The 13,438-nt window shown below is 47.0% G+C and overlaps 2 protein-coding genes across 6 annotated transcripts in view; one reads left to right on the top strand and one right to left on the bottom strand.

Moving 5' to 3' along the window:
• Window positions 1-13,438, top strand: part of METTL9 (methyltransferase 9, His-X-His N1(pi)-histidine) — a 40,485-nt gene that overhangs the window by 24,889 nt on the left and 2,158 nt on the right. The window lies entirely within an intron of this gene.
• IGSF6 (immunoglobulin superfamily member 6) lies at window positions 4,441-12,962 on the bottom strand. Its single transcript, XM_019751658.3, has 6 exons — window positions 12,852-12,962; window positions 9,931-10,293; window positions 8,142-8,248; window positions 7,086-7,133; window positions 6,643-6,723; window positions 4,441-5,453 (listed from the first exon to the last, which is right to left on the bottom strand). Exons 1-6 carry the CDS (start codon window positions 12,916-12,918, stop codon window positions 5,397-5,399), a joined length of 723 nt encoding a protein of 240 aa, XP_019607217.3. The 5' UTR covers window positions 12,919-12,962; the 3' UTR covers window positions 4,441-5,396.

The raw sequence follows: 13,438 nt of genomic DNA, 5'->3' as shown, positions 1-13,438 counted from the left end.
CCAGTACATCTGTTTGGTTTAGTGGTAGTGAGGGAAACCTCACCAGACGTGTCCCCTCACCAGACGTGTCCCCAGCACTTCAGGTTCCACTGGCAAGGAGCTCAGGACCCTCCTGACACATCGGGCGGGGCGGGGGGGTACCCTGCGCTGACAGGCATGTCTGCGCTGGGGGGCTGGCTTGCAGTGAAGGCCGACGGGAATTAGCCATCAGAATGCCTTCATTTAAAAAGTATTTACCGCGTGCCTACACGCTGGACACACGATGTTGGCGATGCATATTACGGAAAAGAGAATAGTAAAAGCAAGAAAGGAGCTTCTGGAATTGGGGTTGGGTTTGGGTGCTGTAATATGAAAAAGGGTGCTCAGAGGAGGGCGTCACTGAGAGGGGGACAGAGAAAAGACCAGAGGGGAGTAAGGCTTAAGGTTGTCTGTGTGACGCGTTTCTAGGGGTGGGGTTGCTCGCCTGCGACCCTCACACCGTTTATGGAGTAGTCTTTTCCTCAATCTTTGAAATGTCACCGTTATTTAACAGAGACTGAAGTCCTGTATGTGTCTGCTTCTGTTCGATTGGAATTTATCTTTCCATGTGTGTGCCCCACCAAACGATTTTAATGACTGTAACTTATCATACAGTTTAATATAATAGCACTGGTCCCCCCATCAGTCAGTTTTTTCCCCCACATTTTCTTGGCTTATTTATTTAATAGGTCAAATTTAGAACTAGCTTGTGCAGTTCCCTATATTAAATTTATACATTAACTTAGGGAGTATTGAGCCTTCCTAGCTAATAAAATATCTTTCGATTTAGTCAATTCTTTATGTTCTTTAGTAACATAAAATTTTCTTCACAAAGGTCCTGCACAATTTTTGTTAGACTTATTTTAATGGGGTGTGTGGGGGGGAGAGAGAGAGAGAAATAGTATAAATAGGAATTTTTCTTCTATCATTTTTTAAATTTCTGGTTTTTCTCCAGCTTTATTGAGGTATCATTGACAAATAAAAACTATATATATTTAAGGTACACCATGTGATGATTTAATATATGTACACATTATGAAATGATTACCACTGTCCAGTTAATTAACACGTCACCTTACATAGTCACCTTTCATGTGTGTGATGAGAACACTTAAGATTTATTCTTTTAGCAAATCTCAGATGTCGCCATGCTGTACATTACATCCCCAGAACTTACACAGAACTGGAAGTTTGACTAACATCTTCCTGTTTCCCCCACACCCCAGCCCCTGGCAACTATTGTTCTCCTGTCTGGTTCTACCAGTTGAACTTGTTTAGATCCCACGTCTGAGTGAGATCACACAGTATTTGCCTTTCTGTGTCTGGCTTACTTCACTCAGCGTGACGTCCTCCGGGTTTATCATCTGTGTTGTTACAAGTGGCTCTTCCGTCGTATTTTAGAATGAATGTCATGTATACATACACAAGCAACTGATATTTTTGTGTGTGTCAATTGTGCAATCTTTTACCTTGTTGAATTATCTTAGTGTTTCAATAGTTTCTCTGTCCATTTGCTTGCGTTTTCTTGATACACAGTTACAGCGTCAGCAAATGGTTTTGCCACTTCTTTTCAGGTTTAGACTGTTTTTTTTTTGTTGCCAAAGTGAATTAGTAGTTGATTCCAGAAAATGTTAATAAAAAACAGTGGACCTTTTTGTCTTGTTTTTGATTTTAATGAAAATATTTCTACTTTAAATACGATGGATCTTTCGGCTTGAGATTTTGCTTATTAGACTTGAGGTACATATGGTTTTACTCCTGTTTTATTAAGAAGTTAAAAAATCAGGAATCACTGTTGAATTTTTCAACCGGTGTTTTCAACATCCATGGAGATAGGCATCCTATGTTTTTCCTCCTTTGACTTAATAAATTAGTAACACTTTTTTAACATAAGGTCACCCATGCAGTTCTGGGTTTAGATGGGACACATGACTAGATTGTTTTTACAAACATTCTGAATAAAACCATTAGCATGACATTGGGGAGTGACAGTTGATCTGTAGCTGACGTTATCTGTGTCGTGTTTTGGCATCCGTGTTCTGCTGGCTTTGTAAAAACAGTTTGGAAGTTTTTATTTTTATGCTCTGAAACACTTCAATATCCATTCTTTGAAAGTTTAGTGGATTTCTCCCGTGACACCTGCGAGGCCCTGTGCTTTTTGAGAGGTAGCTTCTGGCAAGTTCCTCGCTTTCTTCCAGGGTCATCATTCCAGTGAAATTAGACGTGGTCAGTCTGAAAGTTCCCATCAGTCTAAAGAGAACCAGCAAGACTCTGGCCAGACCATCCTGTGGAAGGAGCCGGGCTTTACAGGCTGACCTGTGTTCGAATCATGGCTCCGCCCTGACTGCCTGCGCCTCTCGTTAAGCTGAGTGTTTCGTCTGTAAAAATGGGGCTGACGCTTACCTTGAGGTTTGTCGAGAGGATTAGATAATGTGATGTGTAGGATGGGGCCGGGCTGAGTCTCTCTCTGCACTGGCGTTTGATACGTGGCAGATATACGTCACCCCGTCCTATTCTGTGCCTTGTGTTTATTTGTGGCTTTTATTGATCACGTTTGTGTACAGTTCTTCAGTTTAAAGTATTTGTCAGTGTCCTCACATCTGCCTGTGAAGCCCTTTCAGTCTGCATGTTAACTTCACCTCAAAGTCTGCATTCGCCATCGTTTTATGTGACCTGACTCCACAGACACTTAACTGTATGCGCATTAGCCAGAGGGCTCGGGTTCTCTTCAGTCTTACGTGGGAGAGAGAAAGAAATGCCTTATCCTGAGAACCCTGCTCACAGCTTTTGGTACGTGGTTTGTGTTCTTGTCTAGAGGGTGGGGTGTGTAGATACTAGAACCACGTCTCTTTCTGTTTCCCACTTTTAGTTCTTTCAGTATTATTCTCTTTTCATTGTCATGGGAAACAAACCTAAACAAGCTATAGCTTAATCCTTTCCAGTGAAAATTCTGGATGCTCAGAGAGTAGGGAAATTAACACTATAGGGATTCAACAGTTTCTATGGCGAGGGTGTGAGGGTTGATGCTAGGGCGTCTCTGTGCTTCGTATCTCAGGTGAAGTGCTGAAAATACTTCTCTGTAGGAACATTGTTCTGCTGCATTCACGTAAAGGCATTTGCGCGCCTCCTGTGTGCCAGGCAGTGCTAGATGTAAACAGACAATGGCAGGATAGTCCGATGAGAAACAGGACACAACTGTGGGTTTAGAGAAGGAAAGACCCACTGACTGCTGGGACAGTTATGGAAGGTTTCACATAGCAGGTGACATTCGGGCTGTTTGTCTGTGAAGCATTGTACCAGGCAGAGGCAACAGCATGTGCAAGAAAGCAGGAGAGAGTGAGCACGGTGGGGTTGGCAGGGTAAGCCCAGGTGGCGCAGGGACCGCCTCTGGAGGCCTTTGCTTGTGTGATGCATAGGACTCAATAAACACACAGCCCTTGCTTACAGTGGGTAAGGTTCACTCCCGGTGAAATGCTGGTTTATCCGAGGGATTTTGTCTGCCAGTTAGGTACACAAAGGACGGTGAATTTTTAGCCTTGGAAGGACCAAAATCAGTGGCGCCCGGAAGTAAAAAGGAAATGATGCAACGCGGCTCATTCTCCCGTTCACCTGGGTGGTGTCAGGCCTCACTCTCTCTGCCATTTGGCTGAGCTCATTTATTCCATCCGAGCTAGTGGTTTCAGAGTGGGGTACACACCCCTTAGAGTGCACAAGGCCATCTGATGTGGGGTGTAGGAGGAGAATATTAGCGTGTGTGATTACGGTCGGCTCCTGCACAGCATGGGTTTGGACGGCGCAGGTCCACTTACAGGCGGCTTTCCCCCAGTCAATACTCTTCCTTGTAATTTTCTTACTAGCATTTCTTTTTTCTAGCTTGCTTTATCACCAGAATTTCGTATATGATACATATAACATACAAAATGTGTTAATTGACTGTGTTATTGGTAAGGCTTCTGGTCAACTGTAGGGTGTGAGTAGTTAAGTTTCGGGGAGAGTCCAAAGTTATATGTGGATTTTTGACTGCACAGCGAGAGAGGGAGTTGGCACCCCTAAACCCTGCGTTGTTCAAGGGTCTGTATATGACTTTTTATGCCAGTTGTTTAATTTCTATTTTGGTGTCTAAGGTGCACACGTATACACATATCCGTATAGAGGCATAGACATACAGAGTGTACCCAGCACACCCATGTACACACCAGACACACACACACCCATACACACACACACGCACACACGCACAGAGCTTACTAGCCCCCACCCAGTCCACTCTCCCCGGCACTGTAACTAGACAGGTGGGAGCGCACAGATTTAAGCCATCAGTGCAAAACGTTTCCAAAGGGATCTTAAAATACTTTGAAATTCTATGGGTTTTTAAACTAAGAATACACCTCATTTAATACTACTTTAAAAGAAACACTTCAATGAAATGAAAACAGTAGGTTGTAATTCTTGTTTGATACTGAGTGCACATTCGTGAGTTCTTTAAACAGACTTTTTACACCAAAGTAGCTTTCAAAGAACATCCCATAACGTGTTGTTTTAGTGAGATGGCACCGAATTCCATAACCATCCTTGCTGTACCAGCCCTTAGGTGGTACTTCCCTCCTTAGTTGATGAAAACCACTGCTGCAAAGGCAGTGTCAAGTGCAGTGTCGCTGGGCTTTCCTGGGCTGTTCTGCGCGACACTGCCGCCTAGAGCCGGCCGGGGCTTGTTGTCCTGCGTGCACTTCCTGCTTTGGAGCGGCTGCGTTTTAGCGGCGAAGTTCTTGCTCTGTTGTGCTTTCTCTTCTGTTCTCGCTTTGTGTCTGTAGCAACGTGAGTTACCTGGCCTGCCCTGGCAGGAAGTGTGCTCTGTCCCCTGCCCATGCCCACCAGGGGGGATGGGTTTTGCTCCAAGGTACTTAGCAGGAGGGTTTTCTCTAGCTCAGGTTCCGGCACTCCCCTCCCTCCCTCCCTCCCTCCCACCCTCCCACCTTAGTCTAATTAATTAGCCCACCACTCCCACAGCCCGTGAAGACACTTCTTCCCCTCAAGGCTGAGGCATGTGGTATGACTTCAACTCTTGCGGGTAGCAGTCATCCCGTAGCGAGCGTGTTGAGTGAAACATAGGACGCACGTTATGACAATGGAAGCTTTTGAGGATGTTAGCCTGCTTACAAGTCTTTTAGCCAGTGAAGAAAGAATTCTTCAGTCATGTTTTGCTGGGTTTTGGCATTTCGGTAATTCTCATTGGTTGTTTCCTTGTATTCAGGCACCTGTCCTTTAACTGGTTCTTTTCCAGTCACCTTTGGTTGTTTTTCAAGCCCTGATGGGTGTGTGTCCATTCACACTGTCTAACTTCTGGGTTTTCAGTGACTTAATTAACAATGAAAACACTGTTACGGTGTTTCACAGTTGTAACGTGCTCTTCTGTTTTCGTAAGTGTTGTCTTTCTCCTGCAATAGTAAATAACAAGGCACATTTAGGGTTCTGCAGCCAATGGTGTCACGCTGTGGGCAGCGCACAAATGACGATGCCATCCTGCGTTCTGGGTCCCAAGTCCCTCCAGCAACCTTAAAGGCCAAGTTGCCCCTTTACCCGAGTTGAGAGTGAGATGTGGAAACTGAAAGTCCGTTTTCTTGTTCTGAAGCCATCGTCAAAGCCCAGCCTTAGAACGTGTCCCCATTCCTCCCTCCAGGCCTGTCGTTGGCCGCTCGCCTTTGCCCCTTTGCTGAAAAAGGTGCCCCGGCCTCACTGAGAAGAGAGTGTAGACAGGCATCGTAATCGTTCCGTGCGGCCTCAGGTGGGCAGAGCACGTCTGTGTGTGTGTGTCTGTGCTTGGAAGGATGAAGTGACTGCTTCCGTGACAGCCCTTCTAGAGTAAAATCCTTTTTAAAAGTTGGCTTTGAAAAAAACACACCTCTTCTCGGAAACCTGTTACAGTTGCCTTCTTGACTGCTGTTCAGGAGCAAAATAGCCTCAGCCCCTGAGTTCCTTATTTTGTATACATTTTTAATTCAAGTCTGAGCAGTCTGAGCATGCGTCCTGGAAACTTGAATCTACTGTACCTGCCCTAAAACAGTGTTTTGTTCTAAAAAACTGTTTGTGCAGGCCTTTAAAGAGATACTGTCTTGTCGGTAATATAGCTCAGATGGATTCTTGCTACCGCTCCAACCCCAAAGACTGTAGAAACACCCAACTTCTGTTTTCATTAGCTGCATCTTTTCTGATGTGAATTTATTTCTGCATTAGCAGCATGTAATGTTCTCTATCTCATTTGATCCACACGTGTTTGCCACGTCTACTCAGTGCCTCCTGCTGCGTGCAGGATGCTGTGGAAAAGAGCTTTTTATCCCCAAAAGCATCCTTCCGTGCACTGGAAGCATTGCCTGTGTCCAGGGTGCTTCTGAAAGAGTCCATGTCACTAAGATGCCAGCCTGGTCGCTTTACGAGTCACATCGTATCAGATGTCCTTTGTCATGTATTTATCAAAACAGGTTCCATATCAAAACGCACATATGTGAAAGCCCTCCCTGTGGCTCTTCTAAAGGATACTGTGATTATGGATGGCCTGGTGGCAGCTTGGTTTTGTTAGTCAAACATGCTTTGTATCTGCATGAAATCTTTTTGATATTTTACACTTACAGATAGTTGGCTTGTTCCCACATGTCTCTTGCTATATAGTTCTTGAGCAATTTCCTGAAAAAGACGCCGGGCGCTCTTCTTCTATAAACACAAATGAGGGGAAAAAAGGTCTCTTTTAGGACTAGAAGTGATGATTGTTGGGCATAATCACAGCCTTTGCTTTCTTTCCTGCCACCTCCCAGAAACTCCCCAGTCCCCCAGCACATGCACACCTCCCAGGAACTGGCGTTTTGAGTCTATTATGTAGCACTTATGGCTGAGAACTTACCACGTTTGAGTCACAGTTTACCACCTAAATTACCATTGACTTTCTCAACAATAGGAAACAGTAGCTATGGCTGAAAGTTACCAGGATGCTCTTGTGTTTCTTAAAACTGTTTCAGATTTGGAATAGTTACAACCCGCCACAATGTAAAATATACTTTACAGGCTTTGGTCTGTACCTTTTGTGAATCGTCTCTTTCTTTTTTTCTTGGAGTCTTCGATTTTGACTGTCAAGAAGAAAAGGAAAGTCAAGTTCACTTGCTATTTAAATGGTGTACAACAAGAGTTAATGTTCATGGCATTTCTGAGATGCTTTTATAATATTAATAACCGACGCTGACTGTTGGATTTACAGCAATCCTCAGTGAACACATGCAGACCCCCAAGTGTAGCAACCAGCCAGAAGATGGTCTTTCTCAAACACTGTAGGCCTTTTAAAAATATTTTCGGGCAGCTTCTCATCTCTTGGTTAACCCCTTTTTGCTCATTCTTAAACCTTTCATAAATAACAATTACTACCCTCCCCCAGCAGAAGGCTAGCAGATAACATGGTTATAAAGAAGGGTCCCTTATTCCCATGTTACTGGGTTTTAAAGAGGAAACACTAATTTGTGTACTCTGGTTAATCCTTTCAGTCGTAAAAATGGACACTTTCTTCTACAGACCTCTCCTGCAGGTGGCGTTTCCTGCAGGTGCTCAGAAAGATGTGAACTGGGTGAGCTTTTTCTGAGGCTCACGTGTGCAGGGATGGCAGTTATTTCCCTATGACTATATTCAAGGCTATAGGGATGTCATGCCCTGTGTCAGGCAGGGTCTCTGGTCCCGCTCCCCACATAATGCAGGATATGGAGAGGCCAAAAAGGAACACCCACAGAGCCACAGATAGGGGAGTCAGACCACTGTATTCTCACTGGTGGCTGGGTTGGAGACAAAGGAAGCAGGAGCCACAGAATCCTCCACACTCCGCTGTCCTAACTGCAATCCGCGCTTGCGAGCCACCATCTCCTTGCTAGCCCCCATTTTTCTGCTAGCGTAGCTACAGCAGTTATATTCGTGGCCAATGGCTCACTGGTTACAGCTGACGGCCAATTAGCCACAGCTGATGGCCATCCAATCACAGTTGATGGCCATTTACTACCTAAGCCAGCACCTTTCCACGTGAGGCCGAGAGCCTGGAAACTGCACTCCTGGCTCTGTCCCCACAGGGCCATCCAGTGCAAGGAAGTGGGGCTTACCTTGGAGAGAACCACGAAGACCACAAGTACACCCGCGATGTAGATGGAGAGCAGGGACAAGACAGCCACCAGGAGCCTCTGCAGCTTTGTGCTGAGACCTTTGGATTCTTGGTGAATGACAAAAACAGAAAGCGCCACAGTCACTACTGAAACCTATTACTGCAAACGTGTGTAAAATACAACTGGAGCTACATGTTAGTGGCGAAACGTGAACTTACTGTGTTTGGCTATTTATATACAAATGTATTCAGGGTCCCTTGATTCAAAAGACACCCAAGTATATGATATAGTTAATGCCAGTTTATCGGTTCTTTAGATGTGTTATACCAAAAATGTTGTCAAGTGTTACCTAAAATTAGGTAAACAATTTATTCAGGGCATTTACAATTTCTCTTGGTAGAAATGACGCACAGCTGTCACCACGAGTCGTTTATGGAGTGACGCTGTTTGCCCTTGTGTTAGTGTTGCCCTTTGTGGCCTTGGGCTGTTCCGCACGGAGCTGGCTCCCACCTCACGCTTCCAGGGCAGGCGTTGCAGGCCCTTTCTCAGGAGCGGTTGGAACTGCAATGACCAAGTGCATTCTCACAGTCTGGATGTTCCCTCCTTGCAGGAAGTGTCCTGGGACCCGTAGCGACAGAGTCACATGCTATGTCTTCAAGCCCTTGATTACTTGTACAAAATACAATTTGCTTGTAATTATGATCTAGAGCACATGTGACTCTCTTCCCAGAAGCTTGCAATTTTGAGACCTGTATCTTTTTCAAACTATTTTTCTTTCAGCTGACGTTTATGTAGGAAGCTAATTCGGTGAGCTGCACAGCTGCTGTGTGTTCTACTGTCTGTAGCCAACGTTTATCGAGCACCGCACATAAGCCAGGGAGCAGCAGTGCGATACGTGTGGTAACTCCTTTCTAATGTACCCTCACAGGTGAGAATACTGTGGCTCAGTGGCAGCGGACAAGCCAAAGCCCATTAGCGCGTGCCTAGTGATTCAAAGCAGGAATTCTACTACAGGACGCACAGGTCCTGAAGTTCTAGCGTAAAACTGGGGGCCCGTCGGCTTTGAGCTCCCGTTCTAAGGAGCACAGTGCTCATCATACCAGAGTCCGTTTTAAGGGAAGAGGTGAAAAAAACAGTCAAGGAGTTACTGCCCTGGCTTCCTTCCCCCAGAATCATGTGAAGCCTTTTTTCTGAAATTCCTGAATTTACAGGACTTAGCTAGGTCCAGAGTCCTCATTTGAATGACGAACTTACCATGGGTTTTAACAAATCTCAAGAAGCCAGAGTCACACTGACCCCTTTCTGTTCTGTCTACACAGAGTGGCAGGGGCAGTGGCTTCTCCCCAAGTCAGTGTTTATTCTCCATGACGCATGTTTCCTGAGTCCAATTTGGTGATCATTTATCTGCGCCAGGGCTCTGTGCCGGCTGGTGCCACACCAGGCCAGGTCCTGAGGGAGCCGGCAGTTACCATTCACGCTTCCCTTTGGCCTCAGCACGTGCGCCAGTCACCATAACAGGCAGACGGGGGACACCGTGGTCGCCCTCACTGGTAACGCCTGGACATGGCCAGAGAGCCGATCACCGACAGCACTGACTGGGTGGACACTGGGAGAGGGGGTCACCATAGTTCTTTAGCCACACTGCGTGTTGGCTTGTCTCAGGTCACGGCCCTTCACTGGCTAGGCTATTAAGTCAGCTGCGTTCCCTCGTAACTTGCGTGTAAGTCATGTGACGTGTGTGCAGGGCTGAGCAAACCCGGCGTGCTGGAACCCAGCCATTGCGACCCACCTCTCACCACCAGCACCGTCCCTGCTCCGGTTTGCTTCGCCCTCGGGTCCCGGGAACTGGGCAAGGCTATTCCACAGATGTAGATGGCGCTGTCGTTGGCAGTCAGCCTGCTCACCGTGAGGGAGGTCTGGTTTTGTGCCAGGTCCTCCGTCACTGTGAATTTGTCTGCCTTGCTTGAGCACCGGCCATTCACACAGAGGGTCTCCGGCTTCTGAGCATCGAGGCGAAACCACAGCTTGGTGGGGGGCTCCGGCCGGCAGCCCGCTGTGGAGAAGGAGCAGGGCACGGTCACGGCGCCCTCGGCGAAGTCCGCTTCCAGGACGGCCGGCTGAGAGACAGACACGGCGCAGTCACCCGCAGCACCTGTGGGAAGAGAGACAGCGCGGTGGGCGGGTTTCTCACCTCCTTTGTCCGCTTCCGCCTTCCTGGCAGTGGTGGGCTCGGGAAGCCCAGCGTGCTCCCACTGCCCGCACGGACAGGACGGAGGGTAGGACCGCAGTGGCCTCCCTTTTCCTGGGTCCCCGTGTTGCCTGACCTCAGCCTGCGGGCTCTCTGGGGACAGCCCTAGACAGGTGCTTTTGGCATCAGCCTCGCGAGCAGAGGCTTGGGGTCCCCATGTTCACTCCCCGTCTGTGCCCTGGCCTCACACGACTGCCCGGGTCAGTGTGGGAAGGATGCTCCTGCCAGTGCCACCCATGACCCAGCCCCCGGGCAGTAGCATCCGCGTTTCTGGCCTTGGGGTTGGGACTCCTGGGACGTGGTGGCCATTCACATTCCCTGTGAGCCCGTTGTCCCCATGGGAGACACAGGCAGGATGTGCACTGGGGACGGTGGGTTTGGTTACTGGGCAGAGGTGACGGGCTGGCCATGCCCCGGCCAAGCGAGTTCCATGTCTTCCTGGCACTTCGTCACTGCTTTGCAGTCCCTTGTAGCTTTTATCTGCTTTGACGAACACCACTGTGATAAAGGGCACAGACTTGGGCAGACTAGCTCTGCACGCTCTGGTTTGTGGGGCGTCTCAGTTTCCTCATTAGCAGAATGGGGGCAGGGTGGTCTGCGCCTCTGGGGTGAGTGTGGTGCTTAAGTAAGACCAGCAACGCAAAAGGGGAATTTACTTGCCTAACTGGTAGGAAGTATTTAAGGAAAGGTGGTTATGTCTGCTGCTACCGCCACTTCTGTTCCCGCTGTCCTACGTACATTTTAGAAATAATTGTGGACGTCACAGCAAGATGTTAGCAGGGCTGGGACTGGACACCCAGGCCAGTGCCCCCCCACGTCGTGTTGCCTCCAAGTACGCAGGCTGAGCCCCACCTTGACCGTCTAACCCCAGGCGTGAGAAGCTGGAAAGCCTGTCAGGTGTTTACAGATGGAGTCCTGCCCGAAACCCTTTTGGGCGGCCCTATGGACAATAGTGTTGGTTGAGACAAACTAGACTTTTTTGCCAGTTTTCAGTCTGACTTCTGCACGGTTGTGTTTCCAGATGGTCTCATCTGTCTGAGTCTGTCCTTTTGCGCTCAGTGGAATCGGAAAGTAATCCACGTGGCCTGGTGCTTCAGTTTCAGACAGGCTTTCTTCACGTTACATTTTTCTTGTAAGTCTTGTGAGGCACGTCTGTTCTCACCACGTCTTCACTTCAGCATTTGCACGACTTGAGCAGCGCTGGGAGCTTCCTGATGGCCTGGAGAAGACCAGCTGAGGGAACTGGATTCCCTGGCGAGTCTCATGCTCACACCCCGTGTCTCCTTCCCAGACGGTCAGCGCAGAGAACCCCTTCACAGCGTGTCATGACCACTGTAGCTCACACATTTGAATTGGCATTGGGCCTGTCACAATGTCCCAAAGCTAACCAGCAGTGGCTCAATTTCAAGTCCTCCGTCCCCTGGAGTTCTTACACTGGGAGCTGATGTGTAACACTTTCCTTGGAGAACTGATGCTGCCGGGGAAAGTCGTATTCGCGACTTGGCAGTTTTATATCCCCCGCTACATTCCACTTCCGCAAAGTTGTCCATCTTGAGTGGGAGCAAACCAGTTGCAGCGGTTTCCTATGAGAGCACAGACTTGCGGGGAGACTTCCCTTTCTCCCCCGCACCCGTTAAGCAACACTCAGCAAAAAAGAGAAGTTTGGATAACATATCACACCACAGCCTGCCTGTTCCTGTGAAAAAGTTCTTTTTAAGAACTCTCATTTTCTGTAGGATTTTTAAAAACATAGTACTTTCTGTAAGGTTGAAAGTTTATCTCCTTGGTGGAGGGAATAAAAAAAGATCACTAGTTTTAGAAAGCAAAGTAGAAAATAAGTGGGAAACTAAAATTTGACACTTGACAAAGCCTCTTACGGACCATTTCAAACGTTAGCTGGCCGGCACATTCTCTTCTCTCTCCCACCTGCTTCTTCACCCCCATGTCACGTTAGGGCAGACCCCAGACATTTTCTGTGCACAGCTTCCCTGATACATCTTTAAACGATCAGGATTCTTTTTTAAAATAACACTAGTTACTAGTTAAAAGTTTATAAAAGTAATACATACTTATTAGAAAGAAAAAAAAAAAGAATATTCCTGAACATAGAAGCAAGAAGAAATCATCCATAGTCCTTTTGCCCAAAATAAACCACTGTTAACATTTTGATAATGTTTCTTTACTGAGGAGAAATACTTCTCAGAGCTTTTTGTCCCCTTCGCTGTCCTACGACCCAAATTTTGTGGGCAAATCTGAGATTGTAAGATTTATTAGAACTATGGTGAGGTTATTAGAACTGGGATGTAGGAAACATCTCATGGGTGAAAAAAGGTGAGGGCAGAATTTAAAAAATAGATATAGGATAGTTATGCTCTGTGGAATTTGTATTTAAAATATAAATGCATCAGGTAAAAAACAGCAATTGATTTAAATAAAATGGAGGAGAAACAAAAGAACCTTACCGACATAAAAGAGAAGCGGGATGATTTCCAGACCGAGAATGATCCTGCCTGCACCCACGGCGTCCATCTCTGTGTGCGTGCACGCTCTGGGGGAGTGTGTATCTGAAGAGAGTTGGCTGGGTTTTGGGGTTTTTTTCTTTCTCTTTTTAGAAAGGAAGAACTGAAGAGAGGAACTCTTGTTAAGGAACCATAATTGGGAACTTTTTGAAATTGTGTAAATATTTTTTGTAACCAAGTTTCACCATGTGAAGTTGAGATTTTAGCCTCGAGTGCATTTCTACATGTTCATGTGGTAAATTTTTTCTTGCGTTTTACAGATGCTCACAGGCGTTAGATGACTTGAGTGAGATTTCAGTTCGTGTGTAGCACGGATGCCCAGGAAGGAGTGCCCTTCGGAGGGATCATTCTTGCTCTAAAGTCCCAGTGCCGTTCCTGTCGCTGGTCCTGGGCTCCCGTGTGCTTAGTGCAGAGCAGGCGATGGTGGGAAATCGGGGAGCCACAGGGGGCGTCTTCATGGAGAGGAAGGAGACAGATTAGTGAACAGGAAACATTGTGGAGCCATGAAGTAACAAGCTGTGTGCCACTAA

This window comes from Rhinolophus sinicus, chromosome 10 (genome assembly GCF_057876585.1).
Source record: "Rhinolophus sinicus isolate RSI-liver-muscle chromosome 10, RSI-T2T, whole genome shotgun sequence".
Taxonomy (NCBI): Eukaryota; Metazoa; Chordata; class Mammalia; order Chiroptera; family Rhinolophidae; genus Rhinolophus; species Rhinolophus sinicus.
The sequence above is the reverse complement of the archived record's forward strand: the minus strand, read 5'-3'. Positions and strand labels throughout refer to the sequence as shown.